Source organism: Eleginops maclovinus, chromosome 2 (genome assembly GCF_036324505.1).
Source record: "Eleginops maclovinus isolate JMC-PN-2008 ecotype Puerto Natales chromosome 2, JC_Emac_rtc_rv5, whole genome shotgun sequence".
Lineage (NCBI taxonomy): Eukaryota > Metazoa > Chordata > Actinopteri > Perciformes > Eleginopidae > Eleginops > Eleginops maclovinus.
The window spans coordinates 20,283,476-20,310,831 of NC_086350.1; the positions used below are offsets into that span (position 1 = coordinate 20,283,476).

At 39.2% G+C, this 27,356-nt stretch overlaps 1 protein-coding gene across 1 annotated transcript in view; it reads right to left on the reverse strand.

Moving 5' to 3' along the window:
- Positions 1-27,356, reverse strand: part of si:dkey-246g23.2 (solute carrier family 66 member 2) — a 64,374-nt gene that overhangs the window by 18,504 nt on the left and 18,514 nt on the right. Inside the window, exon 4 of the mRNA XM_063903422.1 lies at positions 9,111-9,327. Coding sequence (XP_063759492.1) covers positions 9,111-9,327 — 217 coding nt within the window. The remainder of the gene's footprint in view (positions 1-9,110; positions 9,328-27,356) is intronic.

The following is a 27,356-nucleotide window of genomic DNA, read 5'->3' on the forward strand; positions in this document are numbered from 1 at the left end:
TGCAAGGGAAACATTCAACTTCCTCAAACTAATGGATATTATGCTCTGATGATAATGAAACAATTAGCAAAAAGAGAAAATGAATGCATGACTATTTTAATGAACCATTACTTGGTGAGGCATAGATACCACAAAACACTACATTTATTAATAACAAATTGTGAGTTGCATACTTACAAAGTATACAGAATGTGCTGAAGGCAATCATTGGTTAGACTAAACCTAAATCTGGATTACAAGGACGTTCAGGTTTCATTTAATTCATTAGCCTAATAATAATTGTAACATTAAAGATAAGAAGGCTAACACAATGTCTTTCACTGCAGCTGGCTGACTTATTGCAAAAAGATACTTCATTAGAAAAGGTACTTAAATAGAAAAACTCAATGGTATGTCTTCCTCACCTCTTTTGACCTGCCTGCAAATTTCACCCAGCCCTAACCTCCCTAACCCTGTGCCTCTGCCGGTTTATCGGTATACCAATCTGTCTCTGTTTTTGTATTCATCCCTCACACCCTCTCCACCACTCCTTCCCCTTCTTCATTACTGATCTCCCCTTTAACCCATTTCTAATCTCTTCTGTTCCTTTACTCCTGTCAACTCTTCAATCTGCCTCCTCTGCTGCCTTTCACCTTGTCCACTGCCCAAGGGACTATCGGATGGATAAATGAAATGTTTGTTGGCAGAAATAAACAAAGGAAAAGCCAACCAGACAGATAGTGGCTGAAAGTTACTTGCATGCATATTACAGAATCAGATCGAAACCATGATTTTTGCCAACAACGAATGAAATTGTATTGATCTATACAGGTGCATACATAAAAACAGAAAGAGAAAGGAAGTTGCAAAAAAAGAAGGACGTTTAGAACTATTATAAAAACTATTAAAGGAGACCCATTTTGGGGTGGAGTTCCCTTTCCTGTAGTGTGTTATAAAGGTTTTTTGTGCAATTAAATGGTCTGCAAAGGCTTAAATCCCAAAGTTCCCCCCCCATGTATTGGCTAGTGCTCCCACACATTGTACGTGATGTGCTCAGAGAGGGGGCATCTCTAAGTGGTTGACCAATCACAACAGAGCCGACCAGCTAACCAATCAGTGCAGGCCCTCTGTCAGACAGTTTCAGACAGAGGGTGAAAAGAAGTGCTGCAGCTCAGGCAGTATGAGAAAGCACTTTTTGAACATTAAATTATGAAATCTGAAAATGAGCATATAATAGCGTTCCTTTAAAAATAAGGAGCCATTTTCAGATGGAAATATACAAAACAAGTAAGAACATAATATGACAGTTTTAATTAAAATATGAGTAATAGATCAGAATTGTAAGTGGAACAGACTGCTATAAAAGGATTTCTGATTGTGATCAGTTTTCTGAATCCGAGCACGTTTATGACCGTAGTGCAAAGTAAAAAAAGAGAAGGTGAAAGCGTAACCAATTGTATAGCTGTCGTGTTACGCTACAGGAACAATGTGGACTAAATTCTAAATTGCTACAAATCACTAGTCAGAACCACATTTCCATTTCAGGCTGATCTGTTGACACCTAAACTAAATGTATAATAACTTTGGAGAGGTACATCCGTCTGCTTTTGTGATTTTTTACATGTTGTAACCAAAAGAACATTGCAGGACACATTATCTGCTTTCAGATGTGAAGATAAGTGGTGGCTGAACACAACAGTGCATGCTTGAAACAGTAAGTGGGGGTGTATGTGTCTCCAGAGGGGCGTTAGGCGGTCCTCATAATTGTTTCATAATACTAATACACAACTCTTTGGACACTCGAGCAGCCTGGGATGATGTTTAAAGCTTCCATCTTCAATCACCTCTTCCATCTCTTTTTCCGTCAACCCACAAATGTGTGCATTGGCATGATGTGTGTGTCCACGCTTGTGTACACATATTTCCGCCCACAGTTGAGGTTGTTTGCGAGGTGGTTGGCAGCGGGGTAGTAGCTCTCCCCGAGGGGGGGGGGGGGGCACATAGAGAGACAACAATTCAAGGGGCCCAACAAGGGAGAAGGTGAGCTGCTCTTAACCCACCAACTATGAATTATGCATGTTGATCGATCGCACACAGCCAAACAACGAAAAAGTTCCCAGCACTGCCAGGAAGAGATGGATTGTACTTCACAAAATGAAGCAGAGGGGAGGAGAAGGAGTATCAGACAGATTTTGCTCTGGGATATTTTTGGTACTTTTCGGAAAACATAAACAAGCCAGAATAGATAAGATGGCCGGTCTTTGATAGCTATTTTAGTGCAACAACAACATTATCTTATGTAATTAAAAACAACACACTATTTGTCCTTACTTTGTGTCTTGAATAAAAAAGTCAGCAGGGGATGCTATTTGAAAATAAAAGAGAAGCAGACTCACAAGACTTCATATTCTTCTAAAATGTTTTTTATTAGGCCTATAGGAACTTATGATACACAATTATTTCCTGAGGAGCATTTTGAGCCCTTTTTTAGTGTGTAAAATTAGGCGAGAACTGTAGTGCGGACAACAGAAGGCAATCCCTGTCACTTATTTGAACCTTACAGGGGATTTTTATCAACATAACGACTTATATCCCATTCAATGTAAAAGATTAAAATAACTTAACATAAGACACTAAACAACATTAAACATTAAAAACGTGTTAAAGACATACATGGACACAAGTTATTCTTTTTCCCAAATAAAAGGAAAACGTCTTAAAAGTTTTGACCATAATGTTCTCTGTCCAAAATGCTTGTGTCAGTAATTTATTACAAGAAGTAGAAGTATCCAGATACTGTTTTGTATTGATTGACATTTGAAAAAAATTGGTACATATCCAGTTCAAGATAAGAGAAGATTTCAGTATCTCAGGTCGTACAGTTATTTATTTTATGTATTTTATTTAAAGGTGCCATAGAATGCATCTGGTATTTTAAATTGTTCTCTGATGTCTACAAAGAAGGTATATAACTTTGGTTGATCCAAAAAATGTCCAGATGCGGTTTTACAGGCCCATTTATAACCCTATGATTTGGTCCTAGAATGAAACAAGCTGAATTGCCTTATTTGGGGCTCATTTACATAATTATGACGAGCTCTGCTCTGATTGGCTGGTTTACAAGGAGCAATCCATGGCTGCCTCAGAGCCCACAGAAGCAGGTGAAGTTCGTGAAACTGTGAAAGATGGACCATGGAGGCTATTGGCATCCAACCTTAGATGTGTGAGTCTTTAGCGGAGGAGGAAACAATGAATTTGAAGAACAGCCAGTTGGTCAGAGATTGGAGAGCAACGTTACGGAGTGGTGAGTGATAGCGTTAGGGTTTGCAGCAGCTGGTGTATGCAAGTGTTGGGGTTGGACTACCGTGTGTGACGTAACACACAGGGATTGTTGTAATTCGCCCGTTTTACTGCTGTGATATGCATATTCATGATTTGCACATGAAGGAGGAAACAATGGTGTTTGAGGTTCACGGTATGTCAGTTCAATGTGAACGCTCCTTATTCAACTATGCCAAGGTAAAGACAGTTTTACGTTCTATGGCACCTTTAAGAATATGGTAAGATTGTTTTATATGCAGCTCTATGCATAAAAAAACAAACCGCCAGAGACAATCATGGATTACAAGAGCCAGATTAATTCAAGTAGGTACAATTCTGATGAATTAAGACCAAACAGAAGAGCATATCAAGTGATGAAAGTGAGTGCACTAAGTGAGTGCACTAAGTTCAGCAGTTTTGTCTATTAATCCACTTGAATTGCCCTGAAGATATAGCCTATGTATTTAGGGCTCATCGGGAAGTTCTCTTTTCCCACTTTTACCTCAAGAAATTGTTTTTCTCCACCATTTTTAACGCTACAAGACCCTTTAAGAAAAATAGCTACAGCCCATTGAGTAGAGGTTAAGGTCCAAAACAAAAATGCTGGTTTTCACTGTTACACTAGTATGTTAGTTTGCATAGAAAATAAAAAGGCCATCGACAGTATTTTTTTTAGCTCTTTGTAGTTCTCTCTAGAGTTATAGCTTTGACAATCAACACAGGTTTATTGCCACTACAAGAAATCCTACATATGTTATAATAGTGCTCCCAAATGCACTCAAGCTTGTCTTCTTGTACTTGTTTACTCCACAAATAAGAATAATACATTTGTAAAGCATTAACACAATACAGCCACAAGCCTATGAACAGCTTAAACTCCCCAAAGTGCTCTCCTCTAAATCCCAAACATATAATGTAGAAACAAACAAAATGGGAGTTCTCATAACACAATGTCTTTGCATGTCTCGCCCCAGGACAGACATGAGTGTAATTTAACAGTGAGAGCTACTCCGCAAATAAAACTGTGACTTTGATCGTGTTAACTGTAACCGAGCAAACACTATTATATGTGGTCCGCTTACACGCTATACTTTACGCATGAAATAAATGCAGACTTTTGACATGCCTACAAACACAGCTCACATAAAGATACAACACTTACTCATGTCAGTGATGGAAGTGGACAGGTTCAAAGAGAAAATCCAGTTTTTGTTGTAAAATTGTGTTTAAATGATTAAACATTTCCACTGCATATCCATTACACTTCCTGTTACTAGCTCTTGTATAGACATGGCTTCTTGTATGTATGCTTAAAGTCAAAATAAAAATAAAAAGTAACAAAACCTTGCATTAAAAGACTTGGACACATTAAATGTTTGACAATTTTTTCTATTTCAATAAATTAAACTACTAAACATAAATGATGATTATCAACTAGTATACAGTTTTGATTCATTATCTGTATATTTTAGCTTTGTTAGCTGTAGATATAGCTGTAAACAACAAACAGGACAAAGTACATTTTAACACTTGATAGTTTTGGAACGTCAATGTCTTTCTTCTTTCCATATAAAAATATAGTGCAATGTTGTTCATTTAAAAGAAATAGGCTACACAACATTACGCTTTTTTATGGTATGATCAAATATCCTCAAACTTCTACATTTTATTACCATTACTTACAGCTGTTTTAAGGAGAGTGGCTCATTTAGTTTTCTGTATAGCAAAATCCCTTTGGCCACAACTTTGATAGTACATAAACAGTGATACAGTTTATTCCTTAATCAAATCTTTTTTGACTCAGTAATGCCGTATACACTATATACATATGCTGTATGCAGATACTGTGCTGATACCCTCACTTTTGGGACACAACTCTGGTTCACAGAAGGAGCATAAAGGTTATTAACGTGTCTGCATGATGTCTTCCAAATCCAGACTGTAGGGGTACTGGCACCTTGTCTAAAATAGTCCCAAGGTAATAGTGTCTTCATAAAGGTGAAGCCACCATTTGGCTGCCATTGAAGGGACATGTTAATAGGACCACCATTAACGCTTGGCAGGTGTTAGCCTGAACTGTGAAAGGGTGAGAGTGACATGAAGAGGGTGCTGAATGTGCATCATACAACATAATGTAACAGGGGTTTGTGAATCTAATCTTTTGGCTGAACTAGTAGTTTGACTACATTTCCCATTCATCACATACAGATACAGTATAGGGTGCTGAAACCCAAGGTTACTTGCGAGCTGAGAATAATTTATATAAGCCTGGCTTGTTGAAATGTTTTAGTGTTCCTGGTTATTTTATTTTGTTTCTGGTTGTCGCAAATCTTCATCATGAGCCTGAGTCTTCAGAGGGTCCCTGTGCTGTCGAGGAGGTCCTGCTTTGTTCCTGTGCCTAAGACACTCTGTCCCAGGGGCTACAAGTACTTAACTAAAATGGTGCAACTGCCACAAAATCTAATTTCCCACCAGCATACATAAAGTATTCAGATTCTATTAATCAGTATTTTCTTTACGTTTTGGTGTATATATTTCAATCTGCTCCGTCCACAGTTTCTCATCTACTGCTGCTGTTTTGCACAAGGAAAAGTAAACTAACAAATAGATAGGTATCAGGTAAGTAGGAAAGCAATACTCTTCTTTTCAGTTATCAGGACAGACAGACTGCCACTGTTGGGAGTCTACTCAATTTCACTGAGTGACTTTATGAAAGTTGACAACTTTTGATGCGCGGCTGGGAGAGGGAAACTGGAAAGGAGGCAAAAAAAGATAAAGTTTAATGAGAGGTAGGAGAAAAACAGGTGGACTCCCCAGGCAGCCAAGCATAAAGTGCTGAGCAATCACTCAGGCACAAAAACACACTGTTGTTTATATAAAACAAATCAGAACGTTACCAATCAATTGTGGGTTCCACCTGAGTAATGAGTGCTTCGAAATGCCAAGCATGTGAGTCAAGGAACAAACGCTGTAGGATGAAAATCCGGCATCTCCGTAAGGTCAGTGTTTAATGAATAAGCAGACAGCTTTATTCTTTGAGCAAACAGCTCGCAATATGCTGAATTCCCGAAAACAATATTATGTGGTGGAAATAAGCTAGGGGGCTAAATGGCGGGATATTGTGTGGCACACGCACACATGTCTACCCTTGTGCGGAAATATCACATCCATTGACGACAACACCTTATCACCAGATAACTAAGAGGCCCTATTTTGTTTGGGGGTTTTCCTTTTCCAGTATGGTGTTATATACTGTAGGTGTTAATGCATGTAAATGGTCTGCAAGTGCAAAAATCCCAAAGTTCATGCCAGAGTGAGTTTCTCTCACACACACTCTTCCGCCCTGTCTGAAATGCCTTGATTACACTCCTTTGTTTACTTCTGACATAATGACATCACTATGTAACAGTTGCGCTTCTATTGGCTGGCGCTCTAACCAATTTAACATGATAGGCTAAGGGGCTGAACATCTCTAAGTGGTTGACTAATCACAACAGAGGCGTCCAGCCAACCAATCTGAGCAGACTGGGCTCTTTTTTCAGACAGACGGTGAAAAGAGGTGCACACACAGGCAGTATGAGGAAAATAAAGAGCTTTTTGAACATTAGAGCATGTAAACATGTCCCAGTAGAGGCACAACATATAATTATGAAACCTGAAAGTAGCTGAGGGCCAAATTAAAACCAGAAGTTGTTGTAATTAAAGCGTTCTTATTTTAATTTTTTAGGGAGCTTCAGAGTTCCAAAGATAGTTTCAAATATCTAAATGGACCAAATAAAATATGCAGACAAAAAGTACAGCCGAAAGATGAGGCAATAATTAAAGGGGGCTTACTTCCTGATCTTTATTCTCTGAGTATTGTAATCCACATTGGCCTATATATTTTATTCATCCATTGATGAAAATGGATCCATACACTCACCCTCACACCATAATAACAGTACCCGGGGGAATCTGACTGAACAACAACAAGTAACTGTTTTACATGAGATAGCGTGAAAGGAGGATCAGACTCTCTGTCGCATCATCACATCTGGAAAACTGTTTGTTCAAGCTTAACTGAACAAATGCGAGAATCGTTAAGTATGCATGATGGGGGTCAAACGATCTGATACATGTTATGCACACAGAGCCAGAAGTGCTCAGTGGGCTGGTTTCAGTCGTCCAATTAGGCCAGGGGGGATCGATACGGAGGAAAGAAAATTCTACACAGTTTCTGAAAAGGGGCATTTAATATCTTAAAGTAAAGTTCCAACTGTTTTTGGTGGCTCATAAATCATCACATTACTGAGTAAGCAGGGGCTTTGTTATAAAAGTTTAGCACATTGATGCTGCTAACTTATTCATCAGTCATCGCTGAGGCAATGTAGTGTTATTGTGTATTTAATCTTGGGCATGATATTCACTCTGAGTTGTTTGCGTGCTCACAGGAATTGCGAGCCCAGATGTTTACCCGGAGGTGACTTTCTGTGATATCAGCATATTACCAAGGAAGAACATCTTGTAATTCATACAGTAAATCAACTATAATGCAGCATCCTTAACTACACCATTGCTTTAAAGACATGAAAACTAAAGTATATTCTGAGTCTATTTCTGGTGTTTATGGATGTGTATGCGAAATTAGGTAATATAAATGCCAGCTTTACTTAATTTGTCCAGGCATCTGTTTAGGTTTAAAAGCTACAGTCACAGTTAATCAAGAGAAACACAGTGAGACTTATAAAGGGATAGTTCACGTCTTAATTATATATACATATTTTTTTAAGCCTACCTGTCTATGAATGAAATCACAATGTCAATATTTTTGAAGTCAATATGTGGAAAAAAAACCTTCCCAAACCTAGAGAGAGTTGCTGATTCCTTCTGATGTCACAGTAAAACCCACATTTTAGGACCATCATCATATTCCCCTGTCTGGTATACATGTGTCTTTTGGGCTATTATGCTTCTTGAATGTTACCTTGAAACAAATGAGTGTTTTTTTAAGCTAATTTCAGAGACGAGTGACAAGACAATCCAACATGCATGGTTTTCGCGCAGATGATAGACAAGAGACATAATCAGGAAATAACGATCATAATTAATATGAGGTTTTGTGCCATTAGGGGCGTAATTGATCTTGCAGTCTTCTACATGAGTGGCTAATTCAAGGTTTCAAGGTTTCAAGGTTTCAAGTACACTTTCACTTAATTGTACCAAGAAAACATTCAAAATGCAAGCTAAGCCTTGTGTATACCTCCCTCCTTCACCCTCTACTGCCTCTTTCAATTGAAGGACACCTTTAATTTGACTTTGAGGAAATAAAATGCAACATGTAGTTTTTTAAAGTGGAACATTTCTTGGAAGGAAAATGTTGATTCTTATTTATAAAGGATTTTCGAATGCATGTTAAATCCTATTAAGTTGTCTGGAATTGGGGTAGTTTAAACAAAAGGCCTGAAAGTGGGAGATTGATCTTTTTTAAAAAAGTGCAATTAGAGTGTCACTGTTCATCATTGTTAATGCATTATTCCTTGTCAGTGAAAGATAACTGTGGATAATTGTTTAGGATTCAGCCTTTTGGGTTGATTTAAAACCTCAACACCTTTTTTAGTTTTAATTGAGTCTCTAATGCTTATAAATGACCTTGTTAGCAGATATCATGACAATATTAATCATTTGCATGCCCTGGACATTAAGGTTAATGTGCTTGGGGTGTTAGTCAGCACTGTTACACCTCTGCAGCAGTGTGCTACTGTACGCCAGTGTGAGTACTGTGAGTTATGATTGTTGTACAAAGCCCTGCTCGACCTAAAAGTGTTCCATACCTCATGCCTTTGGTGGAGCCATTGTGGAAGTTTTGCAGCAGCTGCGGGAAGCCCAGCATGGCCTCGAACATGACGGCGAGGGAGCCCAGCGTCTCCACGAACATGGCGGAGTCCAGCAGCAGCAAGGTGACGACCGCACACAGCACTGTGAAGCCGAAGCAGAAGAGCAGGTAGTCCTCGAACACGCTCCACTTCCAGAAGTAGCGCAAGTCCAAGTCTGCAGAGAGGGGAGAACAAAGCAGAGAGACAATTGAAAATATACACAATACTTTTTGTGTTTATCATGTAGAAGAACTTAATTGACAGGAAGAGGAGAGAGGAAACATGAAGGAAAGTGAACATTGGAAAAAGTGTGGGAGGATTTGAAGAAAAGAAACCCAACAGAGGAGGCTTTAGAGGTGATCGAAAAAGAAGCAGAGTAAGAGTGAGGAAGTGTGTGTGCTGAATGGTGAAAGGGTTCTTAAACATTACATGCTGATGGAAACAGAAGAGCAAGAGTGACAGGCAGAAATTGAAAGAGGCAAGGGGTGAGATAGCGGGAAAAAAGAGGAAAGGGAGAAAGTGCAGCAATAAGAGCGGGTTCCATTACAGGATGCAGAGAAATTCTGCAAAGACAGCACTCCTAGATCAATACCGTGCATATTCATAGGTGAGGGGGAACAAAGACAGATGAGGTACTTAAAGCCTTTCACATTTTTATGAGAATGGAATAACCTGGCCTTTTTGGTGAGACAAGGCTATACATTTAGAAAGTTTACTACCTTTGATTTAAATCTATCTTTCCACTGACACAGCACTATTTATCATGTGTGGCTTCTGCAAACCAATGATAAATACACTTTTCTCTAAAACAGATACTCAACTTGAATAAAAGACGCGTCAAGCACCAGACTAGGGCTTGGCAATATATCAATATAATGTAAGAGAATAAGAGAGAATAGATATAGTCTTTCTTTTGGGATATTTGTATATCCTGTGTTGTTTTAAACAGTGAAGTGTAATTGTCTGAATTGACCAGACATAAGAGTCAGATTCAAAACTTTATTGACCTTTAAATGCGCATAAAAGGGAAATTTGAAGTACTTAGATCTTGCACTTGAGAAAAAGAATAGTCTGTTACAAGTACAAGTCCTGCATTCAAAATACTAACTAATACTGTTACTCAACTTAAGGTAGAAAAGCATTAGCATCAAAATATACTTGAAGTACCAAAAGCAAAAATATTCATTCTGCGGATTGGTCCATTTCAGAATAATAAATGATATGTTTTTTGCATTATTGATCATTAAAGTGTTCTCAAAGCTGGTAAAGGTGCAGCTAGTGTTGATTAATTTGTATACTGCAGGGTAGCTTGTGATTTTACTCCAGGTGGAACTAAAGTCTGATAAGTGGTGATTATATTCCGCAAAATTAATCCAAATCTGTAAAGAGACTAAAGGTATTCATTAAATAGTGGAGTTAAAGTACACCTTTTACCTTTAAAATGTAGTTGAGTAGAAGTACAAAGTAGCATAACAAGGAAATACTTAAGTAAAGTAAAAGTAAATGTACTTAGCTGTTGAATCTTTGATTCCTTGAATCATGAATCTAGTTACTTCCCACCTCTGCACTCACCATATGACATTTAGAAGTTATCTTTATAAGTGAATGAGGGTCTGTTTTAATAACAGTGCTCAGTGGTTTGGTCTTCCACTATCTTGTGATCCATAAAAAATAACAGTTTGCATACAAATTAATATTTTAAAATACATTAAAATAGGTGGAGTTCTTGGCAACATGTCCTAAGAAATATCCCTCAGGCTTGGATAGAGGGCCTAAGTTTAAGTCAAGGTGTATGTGTTTGTGTGTTGAAGGGTAGGCTTATTAAAACAGGCATGAAACATGTATTATAAGATTAGATTAGATTACTTTATTGTCATTACATAATGCAAGCAGAGTGTAACAAAATCAAGAGAGTTTAACCAGAGTGCAAACAGTCAGTTATTTACACATCTATCAGCAGTCTGTACAAAATAAATACATGTACTATACAAATATCCTAGTATGGGTATGAAGTATAAATATAAATAAATACACTGAGGCGTATATACAGTATATGCAGTAGTATATGTGCAAAGATCAACGTGCACAGCACACAACAACACTAGGCAGTGTGAGACGGCGAGGGGTTCATTGCCAGCTGTCTAACTGCTGAAGGGAAGAAACTGTGCATGGTCCTATTGGTTCTACCCGGGAGGCTGCGGTAGCGTGTCCCAGAGCGAGTGCCACGTAGGGGGATAAACAGTGCATGGTTGGGGTGGGAATAGTCTCTTGTGATGTTCCGTGCCCTTTGCAGGCATCTCTGTTCGTAGACTGAGATCTTCACCACACTCTGCAGTCATTTATGGTCCTTAACCGTGCAGTTTCCGTACCAGACTGAGTAGCAGGTGGAGAGGATGCTCTCGATGGTACAACAGTAGAAGTTCACCAGCACCTGGGAGGATAGGTGGAGTTTGGCCAGTTTCCTCAGGAAGAAGATGCGCTTGTGAGCCTTCTTGACTAGGGCTAAGGTGTTGGTGGTCCAGGAGAGGTCCTCCGAGATGTGGACTCATTTTTTATCAGTTCTGTTATTTGCATTTACCTGCTTAGTGTATGGTAAAACCGACCATATCGTCAAAAACTGATATCCAAGTATTTGGTTGAAGGTATAGGGAAATTAGATTATTTTAGTATTGCCAAGCTTTGCACAAGAGTAGAAACGTTTATAAGAGGATGATGTTGATATATAGTTGAGCCCTGTTAAAAATTCACATTTCTACAGCAATATCAAACAATGTCTTTCCTAACAGCTCCGAGGCTGGTCCAGAAGCTGCCGAGTAAAGCTTGTTCTGGGAAACATTAGACCCCACATCTACATTCTCGTCACCATCAACCATCTCCTAAATGGACCATAATGCGAGATGATCGACAATCTCTCATTGCTTATGTATGACCATGGAGCTGTAGAAAACCTGCTGACATCAGCTACAGGGGATTGATGGCTAAATAAGAGCACATTAGTTAGCGTGGTGACTGGAGTGTGAAGCAGCACTCAGCCGAGCACCTGACTCCAACATGTGCCGCTGTTACCTTTCGCACTGACTCAATGGGCTGCATGTGTGTGTGTGTGTGTGTGTGTGTGTGTGTGTGTGTGTGTGTGTGTGTGTGTGTGTGTGTGTGTGTGTCCTTGACTCTATACAGTTGAAAAACAAAGGGTGTTGACAGCCAAGACTGATAAAATACATTACTCAAGTGTGGCCATTCAAGGCTGCAACAAAATATGTTCAGACGGTGATTATATCTATTCATTTTGTTTTTGATTAACAGTTAAACTTTAAAATGTTATACTCCAGCTACGCTAAGAAAGTAGAAACTATGATTTTTTGGCATTTTTAGATATAAACGACTTAAAGTTTTATTTCATTTGTTGTTCATTTATCTATATCAATCATCCTTAGTTAATTTCTCATCTCAAGTTTGGACTTTGGTTAGTATTAGGAAGTGTACAACAGTGCTTAAACAATAACATAAAAATAAGGATGTTCTGTTTACATAATCTTTCATTTGTTTCTTTGCTTGCTTTTCTAAAGGTTAATAGACAAAAGAGCATACTTTGAGGCGAGGGATTGGGTGATGTTTCAATATGATGATTTATCATTTTACAATGGAATTCATATAATGAGACAAAATGATGCCATCTCAATTAATAATAACACGCAGATTTTTACTTCTCCGATTTCTCAGAAAATCTAATGGCTATTTCTCAAAAGAAGGAAACAAGAATATTTGTTATTGTGTGGTGATTATATAAATTACAAACAAAATGTCATGCTATATTGTGATAGCATAAGAAATAACATATATTTGTATGGGACATTTCTGCCATATTGCCCAGCCTTACCTTTAGCTCTAGAGAGGCATTATTATGCCGTTTACAACATGAATTATTGATGATTGAAAGGAAAAAAAACAAATAAATATTTTAGCATATGACAAAAAATAATAATTTGCTCTCCAACTGTGCACATTAAATAAGGAATATGTTTTAAATCCTACCAATGTTCAAAGGTACACACAGCTATTATTTAATGATGTTTAACAATGAGTACTTTTGACACAATAGTCTGCTAATAAGTGAAACCAAGATATCTTCACTGTCCTTACAGCGCGGTTGTAAGTGCTTCTTTTTTTCTGAACACATCCTTATCCATTCCTATCATCTCAAAGACTACACTGTACACGGTCACACAAAATATTCAATGCACACACACAAATACACACCGAACACCAGACTGGGACGTTTCCCATTCCACTCCAGTGAACTGCATCTGATGTTGCATTGTGGGACAGCCAGAGTGAGCCATCTCGCAGAGAGTGCAGCGTGGCATGTTTGTGGCACACAGCGCACATGATTAATGGCTTTATTACTGAGGGCCACAAAAGACACATCGCCCGCAGCTGACAACTCACACACACGAGGCGGGAGTGGAGAGCGCCAAACACACACACACACACACACACACACACACACACACACACACACACACACACACACACACACACACACACACACACACACACACACACACACACACACACACACACACACACACACACACACACACACACACACACACACACACACACACACACACACACACACACACACACACAATCCAGCTCTCTCACACACATATTGCTTGACATATATCGAGTCACATGGCATGACAGATGTCTGTCCTCGCAAACTGTGATACTGACAGAAGCAAAACAGCTGAAGACAGAGGACCTGGCACATTTCAGCTTTTATTCACAAGTGCCTCTGCACTCCTGATGCTCTTTTTACTCCAACAAAACATCAAACCCGACTCATGCAGACACTGGCGGCTGGCAAAGGGAGACTGGATAGTCAGGAAAAGACAGGCCGCCCTTTGTCGGCAACATAAAAGCCCTTTCATTTCCTTTTGAATGAGGCCAAGGTGGTAAAGTATAAACATGCTGACAGAGGCAACAATGAGGCGAGTGGTGTTTCGAAACTCCTGTCAACTTTGTAGTGTATTAATCCTCCAGCTGAGCCTCTCCTATGCTCATCTCTCCATTTTTAATTCAGTTTCTTCTCACTATCTCCTGCTTATTGGCACACCCACACCAATAAACTCAGAAACTCCCACTTACCCTTTTCTCCCCGCTCCCTCACTTTCTCTATCCCATTTCCCTCTCCCATTTATACAGCTTTGCATGTTTACCTGCATAATCAAATTGCCCGGAAGTGTATAATGAAGACAGAAAAGCTATGCATCATTCATGAAGTCAGCAGTTTTATTTGTCCTCCTATAACAGCATCTTCCCCCGGATTCCTCTGACCTGCTCACTCCCTTCCTCTCACTGCTTCATCCTTTTCACCCAACATGCTGACTGAAAAAAACTGTAGAGCAGCCCTGAAAATATGGGCTTTGAAGATTCACTGAGAAATATTTGAGAATATTCAAAAGAGGCGAAGAGGAGAGGATGACACAAGTTGTGAAACCTTCCACAAATTTGCTGTTAGTGTTGTTTTTTACTTACCTACAATTGTCTAATGAGAGACAATAACTGCAAAACAAAAAAGCTAAAACAACTGCAATAAACACATCAAATAAATAGCAAATCAAAACACATCTGCTCATATGTAGGTTTTTGAATAAATAGGCCATACTGTATCTAATGCCAACATATACAAAAGATGTAACTTTCTCGAGACTGTCTTTTACCTGCGACAGCCACATCCAAACACTCTATACCTGTCTGAATGGTCGCAGGTTGAAATCCCGATTGTACTTAAAGGTCACGTATTATACTGCATTTCAACAATACGTTATAGTTCACAGATAGAGCTCGGTTTTTGTTCAAAATAGCAAACAGATCATAAACCCCTCTGTTTCAGCCCTTTTATAAAAGTGCTGATTAACTTTGTAGCTTTAAATGCAAATGAGCTGCAGCTGCCCACGCCCCTTTGCAGAAATGTTTCTGGAGCTCAGCCCCCCTTCCTGAGCATAGTACGGAGGGTCAACTGCTAACTTGAAAGGTGCCAGTTCGCCACATGGGCATTGCCAAGGTGTCCTTATGCAAGGCATCAAAGCCCCAACTACTCCCTGGTGCTAGAATATCTGTATTCCTATGCATGTGTGATTCAACAAACATATTGAAAAGCTGAATTTCCCCTCGAGGATTAATATAAGGTCTTCTCCTCCTCCTCCTTCTTCTCAATGTTAATCTATTCATTATACAATGTGGGATTCTTTTTGGGCAAGGCATAACCCAAATAGGAAAACAATACTTCTGCATTTAAGTATTCAACTGGATATAAATTACCATTGTGTCTGTAAGATAAATATTAAAGTCTCCTTCTATCAATTCTCCAATTCTGTCCTCACCTCATCTCAGTTAATGTTGTGTTTTATCCGTACAGACAGCAGTTATTTGACCTTGGGCGCTCTATTGTATAATGATTAGCTGGTGGCGGTTTTCTCGAGCTCTCTTCATCAGCCGTGTCGGGAGATGACCCCCTTACTGCATAAAGCATGGTTATTAAAATTCTGTCCTTCAGGTAATGATAGGAATAAAAATGCCATGAGTCAGGGAGTCAGCCTCACCTGACCGCATCTTCTGGAGTCTGCTTCTCTGGGTCACTACTGTGTCTCAGCAAATTTCTTTTTCATTTCTCTGACTGTAATTTCCAATAAATCTCACACCAGTTCAAAGCTCTCTCCTGTATTCATTGTGTTCCAGTTCTTTCCTCTAAGAACTTCCTCACAGTCGCGATCAAAGCTTTGAAGCCTCTTCACTTCACACAGTTCGCTGCCAATCTGTCATTTCTAATGTTTTCCAGATACTTGGTGGTAGAGGATTGTGAGGGTGCTACATTCACCCGTTTGTTTAGTTAGGTATGATTTAAGTTCAAGCCCAGTTTGGCACCTTACTACAAAAGCACAGACATACACCTATCCATCATTCTGGCACACTCACACCACTGATTATAGCGACACCCTCAACCCACATCTTAATAATCCTCATCTTTAAGTAATTTGGTTCAATTAGCAAGATGTTATTTGTTACAGCTTTATCATGGTGTGTCTCAGTTTGGTGTGGCCTTAGAGCCTTGGTCATAACAACACACACAGACACACACATCCCCTCTGCGGCTGCTGTCCTGTCACCTCAGGCGAAGACAGGTGGCCTGGCCTTTTCCAAACAGCCTCCTCCTGTCTGGAGTATATCGAGGACAGGGTCTCACTTCAAAGACCCCAGAGATTCCGGCGGTGCCAGGAGGAGGCGAGACGCTCTTTCTTCACACAGAGTCTTTGTTTTCACAAAGCCCATACAAGTTCAAACAATTCAATTACTCGAAACGGGCGAGGATGCAGCTGCGAGGACGTCAATACCTGCGTGTGAAGTTACTCAGGGAAGATGAGAAGTTGCTGGGATAAGTCAATCATGTTATGCTTGTGTGAATGCTCAGCTGTTAGTCTGCAAGTGTGACATCCTGAGCAGGTCTATCTGGGATGAAGCATTGTAATTTCAGCGCGGTTTGAGCCTAAGAGCACTCTCACATGAGCCCTGCAGAGGAGGGACGGATGTGGGGGAGTGGATGAGAAAGAGAGGGGGAGATGCCACATGTCAGTCAAGTAGGAATGTTAAACTGGAAGTATATCCCATCAGGCCGAGCAGGGAAAGCACAGTACGGAGCTGAGAGTGACGAGGAACGATAATGACAGCTCGAGAGCTCGGAGATATGCTTATTCAGCACCGTCAGTCTGCCAGCAGTGCGACTCAGCTCTGTGGAGTGTGCTCTGTGTATTTTAAGATGTGTGAAAGTTGTTTTTCGACATCTTTTGTAGGCTGTTTATCGGTTGCTCAGGTCACTGGTCAAATGGACATACAGCATGTAAAGTAGTGTAATGTTCTGGTGGTGAGAGTAATTTAAGAACATTGCCAACATGAGGTTTCTCTAATCACTTCAGTCAAAAGCTTAAAGAGGACGTATTATGCTTAATTTCAGGTTCATATTTGTATTTTGCACCGACGAGTCAACCTCTAAGAGATGTCCCGCCCCTTAGCCTATTATGTACAATGTGATGGAGCGCTAGCCAATAGAAGTGTGATTGTTACATAGTGATGTCATTATCTAATCGGAACAAACAAAGGAGTCCAATTGATGCGTTCCAGGCCGTCACATTTGGAAATTTATATTTTGCAGACCATTTATATGCAAAAACCCTATAGTACACACCACAGGAAAAGAATATACCAACAAGCATTTTTAAAAACTGTTATTTTGCCAAGTTTTGGATGATTAAGCTGGGGACACTGAGCAAAGTAAAGGCACTTCCTAACCGTAGTAATAAGGCAATTTGAAAGCACCTTGTCACGCACAGCTTAGGGGTTAGGCTGTAAGTACAATTTACTGGTCATGGAGCCACTTGCTACCATACCATTTTAACTAAATCCCAAAATTGGTCAATTAATATCTCACAATATAATTGAGCTGCCCCTACTGATGACTTTTTCTGCTTATGGACAAGCCGTATTGACAGCACAGGGCCAGTATAGCAGGAACATCATTTAATACTGCCTTGACAAGCTTTAATTTAGAAACCACAGGCTTTCTGCACTCATTTGGACAGAAAGAAAGTTACTGAACCATACTAAACTTTCTTTCCATCAGACTGAAAAACCAAAGACCTCCTGTCCTCAGCAAAACATATTACGGGGTTCACCAGCCAAACACGTCTGAGTGAAGACAGATAGGAAAGGGTCCACTGCTCTCTGTCTCCCTCTCTCTCTGAATAATAGAAAAGCTTCTAAAATAATGTCCATTCACTTAGTTACTCTTTGAATGAACCACACAGAAGCACACAAGAACAAATTGCCTTCCCAGTGGACTGAGTCTCTTCCATGTTTCACTTGAAAGCAGATTGACTTCATTACACATCTGCCTCGTCTGAGGAAACATTTGGTTAATTTATTAAGGAAAATATGGAAAGTGCTGACTCAGCATATTGCATAAACCAATCACAAAATTATTTAAAAACACACATTTGCGTATTTATAAGGGAAATAATAATGGGGAAATTGAAAAGCATTTTCTTCCATCCTTACATTTTCTTCTCCTTTCCTCCGGCTAAACTGTTTGCATGCTTCTCAGTGATGCCATGTTTGACTAGAACAACTTTGGCACTGTAGAATGGACGGCTCGAGACCAGCCATGCGTCAAAGGGGTTATTTGTGGTAACAAGGAGTGCTATTTCTGCCCCAAATTCACATTTGCAGGCTGTACGTTTTCCAGGCTTGTTCATGTCAGCTTGCGAACTGAACTATGTGTCTTCAATCCTATAAAAAAGAAAAACCGACCAACAAGAAAGGGCTGTTATTTCAAGTAAAAATTGTCTCATTTAGAGTAGTCAAGGCAAAAACAAACAAACTAATGGCTAATCTACTGGAAAACATAACAACAAAATGTGTGAGACAAACATAAGCAATGAAACTTGCAATTAACGTAATTTTCATTAGGTCACGCATGAATAACATAACTAGTTCAGTGTCCGTTCTGCTTGGGTTTCGAGATGAGTCTATTCAAGTTTTTATGGTAGCGAAGCATCAAGTGCAAAGGTTCCCATGAAAGTGTTATATTTCTTCTCCAAAGTCGAAGCCCCAATAATTGTGAGTTCAGGTTTGATGAACACTTTGGAAGATAGATGAGGTTTAGACTGGCTGACTAGGAGAGGTTGAAAGGGATGTGCACCTTTTTGATCATTTTGGGCACCTGTTTAACACACGCAGATGAACACACGCTTCTAATAGAGGCACTATTTAATGAAAGAAGACATAAAGAGACATCCCATTAGCAGACGTGTCTCTTCTTGGATGGGGCCACACTGCTGAATTGGATATAGTTGCACTCAATTCTAAACAGAGTCCGGCCATGGGCAGTGCTACGTGTGAGTTTATTAATCACTTCACACGCGGCACTGCACTCTGTCAGATGCTCAGCAACACACACACCAAGTGTTAAATAGATCGATCAGAGAGTTGGCGAGATATTCAAAACCAAGACACACACTCATTTACACACACACACACACGCACACATATATATATTAAATATTAAAATTCCTGATTGCATCTTAAATATATACACAATATTGCACAAAAAAGTCGCAATACACACACACACTTGGGAATCAAAACTTCCAGTGCAATTACTGTAACGCTGATTTGAATGCTGTGTTAATGTTGGCCACAGGGGAATTGGCCACAGTGCAATACGCTGTAAGGCATTTGACTTTTGTTTGTGTTCAGCTCACATATTTAATCCAGTTTCCGATGTGCTGCTTCAATGCCTAGTTCATTGCAAGTAGATGCTCTATTTGTAGCTTATATTTTGGGTAAATTAACCAAATAAGTTGTTACAGACTGCCAAATAGTTTCTTTAGTCCCTCACAGCTCCGCCGTGGTCTCTCTAAGCTATGTCTGGTCACATCTGTCAAAATGAAGAAAGGCTGTCTGCATCTTTTACTGCGTATCTATTCACAGCCACAACTGACACATTCATTTGCATAATATTTTGTGTATTGCTGAAGTCTTTCAGCCGAAAACATCAAAGTAATACATTCCCAAGCCAACAGTTTACAGTTCCTCACTTGAATGCATAACGGTGGGGCATTGTGTGCAATATAATAGAGGTTTAGTTTTGGAAACTAAAAAGAATGTGCGTCAACCTGCATGGTTCAACCCTATCATAAATATGATAATAGGACTCTTAACTTGGAATAATTATTACATATTGATGAGTTTACGAGTAATCATTTGTGAAGGAATACATAATATATGTACTCCAGTATGAAAACTTTTTTCAAAATTAACCAACAAAAACAAAAACTCCTAAAGATACAAAAAAAGGTACATTTTTGCATATTTATACATAATCCCATTTTCAAATCACAGTTTTTCTCTCTAACAAACCTGAAACCTGCACTGTTTGTACAAGACTTTACCTGCTCACATACCTCATGTAATATATTTAACAATCCAAATATATCTCCACTCAAATGATCAACCTTTTACCGTGATATGTTGTTTCAACAGTTACTATATCATTTTTTTTACCTTGTGTGAATCTGTCCTGTCCTGTGTTTCACTCTGACCCTGTTGCTGTTATAGACGCCTGAATCTCCCCACAGGGATAAAAAAAGTTCCATCTTAATAATCACATACAGTAAATCTATAACTGTGATTAAATGTAACCAAATAGCATCCCTTCACTAAAAACGAAAAAAGGCCACTGCTGCTCTAAATACAGTGCACATAAGCACAAAAATGTAGCGCAAAATTGGCTATGGATGCTACCTAGCTTACAAGCTAACTAGCTAGGCTGTGTAATGCCTGTATGTTTCTACTTGGCATCAAAACAGAGAGTTGTTAACTGTGTCAGCTTGCTAGTTTCTACATTACTTTCTGCGTTTGACTTCAAAAGTTCCCCAAGAGGAGGACATATGAATTTATGAATATTAGAAATGTATCTCTTATCTTTGGTTGCTCTGGCTAACAGGAGTTAGTTTGTGAGTTTGCAGATGCTGAGCCTGCTAAAGCACAAATTATAGAGTACCGGTAAGCATTAGCGTGGGGCTTTTATGGCGTGAATGTTAAGATAAAATAAGATAAGAATTACTTTATTAACCCTAAACTGGGACATTTTTGTGTTGCAGCAGCATAATACAATACATGGGAAATAATTAAAAATAAAAAGAAGAAATAAACAATGCTAAAGTGAAGAAGTGTCAAAGAAGAGATAGAAGTAAAAATAAACTGGCATTAGCGAAAAGAAAAAAATATATATATATACAGCTGACTATGAAGATAAATAATCTATAAACTGTAAGATAAGTAAACCCTAGAACCAAAGTAGTAAATACTGAACTCTTCAAACTTAAGAGAAAAAGTACAGTTTTACTGACAATTTAAATGCATTTTATAATCAAGTTAAGTTTTTCTACTTATTAACATACAGTATACCGTGCAGATACTGTATTGCTCCTCTATAAGACGCTTACACATATTATTATGAATGATTATATTTAGTTCATGTCTTATTTATTTCATATTTTCTCCCAAATTCACCTCTTGTTCACTGCATGTTTTGACAGCCTATTTAAAAAGCATGAACAATTATGAATATGTAAACAAGATGAAAATGATGTGAGACAAAGGAAAAAGCTTTTTTCCCCTGAGTTTCTGCAGCAGTAGCACTTCTTAAAGGGGCAGCTTTGACCTTGATAGTGAACCATGACAGTGTTATTTCACAACTGATTGCTTCCTTACTGAGTGTATGTGTGTTTTTTCTACCTTATTGACCCAGGCGAAGCTTAACTAATGAGCTGTTTTGGCACAGAAGACCCACAACTACAACAACTGTGTGACCGCTTGACCTCTGTTTCTAATGGAATCCACATCCGGACACATTTCATTAAAAAAATAACTCTGGTTCCTAAAGACGTTCGTGCCAACTCATTCACTGACGCGAACGCAACAACCATCGCATGGCAAGAGCCACCTTAGTGTGATACTCCTGTTAATGGATAGATTGAGACAGACAGAAAAGGTCTTTCATACTTTTCTGTAAGCAAGACGTTAGCTTCACGACAGGAAGATTGATGGCCTACTCCTATGGTTGTTGTTGTGTAAATTGAAAGAATACCATATTTCTAACATTAAGTTTGATTGACAGTTCTGCCATCCAGTCAAACCCACACTAACATAGCCACCATCCAATCTACCTTTTAACATTCACACTCGCTCTAGCGCCTCCGTCCACTTTAGTGGGTGGAAGTCGTTGGCAGGAGCCTGCAGCCCTGAGATAAATGAGGAAGTCAGTGAAGCTACGGGATCCACAACCCCCCCAAAAAATACTTAGATCCAGTCAGGTGCATCTTTCTCTCTGTACGCATACATTACTGGTGAGTTTGATTGTGTTCTTTCATCGGCTGGGCAATCATTTAAAAGGATTTTTCATAGATTTTAAGTTAAATCGTCACGCCCTGACTATTTGATCTTTTCATTGTGTTCTAAGACATATTGATGTTGGAAAACTTTTCTCAACATCATTAACATGAGAATAATTTCAATACTATTGACTCGCTATACTATTGTAAACCTCACCACAATTTAGTTTCTCAGTCTCTCCCCATGTTTGTCTCCCACACTCTACTAAAAGTCATTATACATCCAATGTAGGGATGACAGGAGAACCAATACCTCGGGCACCAAGTCGATACCAAATTCTGAAAACGTGACGATGCTTGTTGTTCTACCGTACTACAGTACATGGGGGGCCTTGAGATAAATCCCGTACCAGACACAGTAGAAAGATCTTCCTAGCGAGATAGACAATCCTATCCCATCATAATGTTATACATTGTGAACAACAAATTTGGGATGCAATCAGCAGGAGGTGTGTTAGTTACATACTGTATGCTCCAGGCAGCCAATTGTTGTTGTTCTATTACGGAGGAATCAAATTGGGAATTGGTATTGGTATGGACTACCTGTACAGATTACAGGATCATTAGACCTGATCCAAAATGCAGAAACAAATAGGCAACAAACACTGGAGATTCCATGATGGCCGCTGTTTCAAAAACAGTACATATCCTTTTCCCTGCACTAGATTTCCCATGAAGCCACATTTCTCTCCTGTGATTATAAAAATGCACCACATGATCTGCTTGGATCCACTCAAGTATAAGACAACTATGACACACAGACCTCAACAACACAGTGTGAACCTTTCGATCCCAATTACAATCAAATAATGTAGAACCAGCCTTTACTTAGATACTGCTCCACGGTCGGTTCTAAGTTACTAGTCAAATAGAATACTTAACAAAACCTCTAGTCTACTCTCTAGTTCTCCCATGCTGTCCTCTTAATTTCATTCCCTCTTATTCTGTCTATCACAGACCCTCTTTCCAGAACTCTCCTGCAACTATCGAGTAATGTGGGTTCCTTTAAGCAGAGAAAATTAGAAATATAAAAGCCCCTCATTGGCGTTGTCCTTCAGTTGTCCTGATAACAGCTGTATAAGCCTTGATATCTCGCAGCGCAAACCAGCTAATCCCTAAATGTCTCAAATCTCTTCATGATCAGACTATACTACATGGGTTGTGTCTGCAGATGGTTTAGCCTTGAGGAACCTCAGTGTTATCTTTTTGAAGTTCCTTGCTTGTTTTGGATTTGCTATAGGCAGCAAAATCAAAGTTTTACAGCGTTTTTAAAGAAAGTGCTGTTTCATGTTTTTCTCAAAGGTTATCCAGTGTGACGAGTGAGCAGATATGTTTTCATTTTATGGTTGTTAGTTGATGAGTTGTTACCTACTAAGGCTAAACACTGAGGCTATTTTAGGCGGATACTTATAACCAGTTTCCCCAAATCATTCATTTTTAACTATTCTCTATTAATAATTTCTCAGAAACTTTAATACAGAATGACTCATTTTCACCAGCAGTAGAATATTGACTGGAGAAACATCAAGAGATTCAGAGGAGGCAAAACATCATAGGCCTCTCTTTTATTGGTGCTTTCAAACCAGTGTGGGCATCTCGAGCTGTCAGGCTCGGGTTGTGAATGCTCATTTGATAGAACATCAAAACGCAGAGTTGACAGTCTGCAAGAAAGTCCATCTTTTTCGGCTGTGCTTATAATTGTAACTACATACAACCCCTCAGTATGTGAACAACGACATGTTTTGTGTTGTTCTTGATACCAGCGATGGGTTAAAACTAAACAATGACTGAGACTAAAGTGCTTGCTTTTAGATCAAAGAGCGTTTAGCGTTCATATCCATATTGGAGTAGCACAATTAGACTCAAACATTTTTTTTTTTACAGTCCTGCAATTTGAGGATAATGAGATTATTGGCAGACTGCCCAGGAGAGTTTCCATACAAATTGGTTTGTATGACATAAATGCCTCTCCTGCTTTTTCTTATCATGCAAATGTGCCTGTGATATTACTTTTGTGTGGCAACATTCCATTTAATGAAACATCACTCACAAACCTTGTTATACACAGCAGGCTGACCATTAGAAGAACTCACTATTCAAGTCTTTAATTCCATAACAGTATTGAATCACCCGGTGTCATGCGGCATTTCCATATTCTCATGCAAGTGTTCAAGGTTGTTCACAAAGCTTGCACAATGTGTCATGAATAACTTTCTTAATAGCCCCTACTAATTTGGAGGTTTGCTTTCATGGGATTTGATAATTTGCATAATCAACACTCCAAAAGCACTACATACATTATTGTTGGCAGATTTAGTCACAAACAGAATTCCCCCCTCAAGGTTGTAGGCCTCTGCCAACTATTTAAGTTGCAGTTCACATTTTCAATGTATGACCAAAATGTCATCACTCGGGGAGCAGTGTAGGGAAAGTTGCCTTGCTCAGGGACCCTTCGGTAGCACTTGGTCTACCGGGGACTTGAACCGGTGAACCCTCGGTTCCCAAGCCAAGTCCTTACGGGCTTCTCCACCACCGCCACATTAAATAATTATTGCGTTATAACCGAAAACATGTTTTGAGAGTTTCTGTGACCTTGAGCTGTGATTAACAAAATCTAATCAATTCATCCAAATGGATGTTGGAGCCAAATTTGGAAAGAAATATATATTCCAGTCGAATAAAATATCCTGTGCACGAAGAGAGGGGAGGATGAGCAGACAGACATAAGTCTTTTTAGCTACTAGAACAGAAATAATAGTGTTCTGAAAGGCTGGAGTTTTAATGTAATGACAATTGAGCGGTGTCTTATGGACGCTAACTGTGCAGAGTGGTGAGGCCAAAGTGCTGGGATACTGTGACCTTGGTGCTGAGGATAGAATAGAGGGATGAACGGAGAAAGAAAAAGAGGTCATATTAACCCCACTTGGGCTCTTTTGTTCTCTATCATACACTCTCTGACAGTAAGTATGGTGCGATAGCTCATGATGCAGACAAAAGTACAGATTCTGTTTCTTACTTTCTTGCCCTGCTTCCTCCTTGTTAAAGTCATAGAGTCAAAGTTAAGTCCGGCTGTTTGTGAAGGTGATCTCACCCGATAATCAGCTGTTGTCCAGATTGGAGAGGCGTAAGGTGCAGATAAGGACACGACAGCACAGGGCACAGGGGACCAGCGGGGTCCAAACTGTTAATTAGGGTCTACTAGGTCAGACAGGTTATCAATGGTAGGCCTTTTCTTCCTATAGAGATAAGCAGGTGTAAATAAAAGATAATGAGGGGGAAATGGGTGGGAGGGCTATTATTGTCTGCAGAATGACATTGTGTATGTCTAAAGCCTTCCAGATCAAACAATGTGACCTTCATGACCAACAGAATGGTTTGTGAAGTGGCACATCTGCGGCTTTGGCTTAAATTGGCAGTTAAATGAGCTGTTTAACCCACAATGACACCTGCATACGGCCTATTCACAAGCATTATAATACAGAAATGTAACCATAAAAACCACATTGTGGGCGGTCGATCTTTGAAAAGGCATACACATCTAAGTGCTGGGAATTAGCTCTGAAGGTTTGAAGTGAACACTACCACGGTGTATACAGTAGACAAACTATTATTCTAACAAATATTTTAAGTACTCAAAAATAAAAGCTGCTATTTTTCTCAGTGTACTCTCAGATGTAAATGAAGCAGTAGCTGACAGTCTTCTGCCATCCGTTGTTTGATTTTGTGAGGCAGTATTGTATCACTGGCGCTGACATTACATGCACACAGAGGATAAGAAGAAATACAGATAATTATGAAAATACAATAAAGTCAACACTCAAATCATAATTACATTTTTTCAACAAGAAACTGGATATCTGTATCTATTGTGGTCTAGTCTCTCCCAGGATTTGACAGATAAACTCCCACACACATACACATATACTCAGCCAAACCGCCTTCTTGATCTTCCTCGGGGTACAATTACCTCATCATCCAGTCTGAACAAAGAGTAATTAGCACAGCAGTGCCTCATTAACGTCATTATTTAGATAGAATGTCCATTGACCTTCCTCACTATGCAACTGGCTACTTTCCTTTGTTCCCCTTTCTCTCTGCATGTGTGTAGTTACCAGCCTGAAATAATGTCCATGGCAGTTAATTGACACCTTTCATACATGTAGCTTTCAATACATCGGTAATAATGAGTGAGTGGCAATTGTTTTACCCTCTATAGCAAACAGCAGAGAATAAGCAAAAGGAATATTATGAAGAATATGAAAAACAAGTGCTCTCAAAAGCATACGCGGTACAAAGAAAGAGAAAGTCTTGTATTGATCGACTCAAACTGCTCTGTAAAGTGCTTTTAGCATTGTAGGTGTGGATCAATATAAGACATTTTCTCTGTCTTTTAGCATTCCAATGATTTTTTTTAATACCATCTCTACACAGTAGAGACACAGAGCTGTTAAGAAAAAGCAATGGCAAACAATGCAGAAGGAAAGTGCTTTTCAGCTGTTTAGATTGGGTTTATTTAGCCGTTCATTTGAGTCTCAGATAACATGTATATGTTAATTACTATATAAACAGGAGGAAGTGACTGCCTGTCAATCTCTAGGTGACACAAACAAGCTGTCAAGATGCCATGCTGCTCCTTTAGTTTCTTGTTGGAGCAAAACATATGCTGCCTCTTTTAACTTTAAATAGGACGCATTGAATCAGAGTGCAATTAGCTTCCTGGGTAATGAATTGTTTCTCTCCAATGCAATGACAACAACATCATTTGCAAAACAAATGCTCTGCTTCTCCATTTCAGATCGCTTTAAAGTAGACACACTTTGTTTCATGAATGCTCTTTTGTGTCTAAAGATCAGTTAAAAAGAGATGAAAAGACGTCATTATTCCCCTGACTATTAACAGTAAGAGGAACCAGCTTTAAGAATCACTCATTCACTTCATACAAAATACTAGAGAACACCTGCACCATCTGAACCCTGATTGATGTTGCAAACAGTAACAAACACTTCTAAATGTCTGGCCTTCTTCATAAACACATTTAAAAAACACTTTTGAATCTGACGAGGTAGGGATGGTCAGAAGCTCACCACCTGAACATGTCTTGTTAAAAATGAGGTATTTACATTTTGCTAGATAAACAAGTCCTGGGTTTTCCGGGCTTGTTTTTAAAACATGAGCCAGAATTAAATAGGAT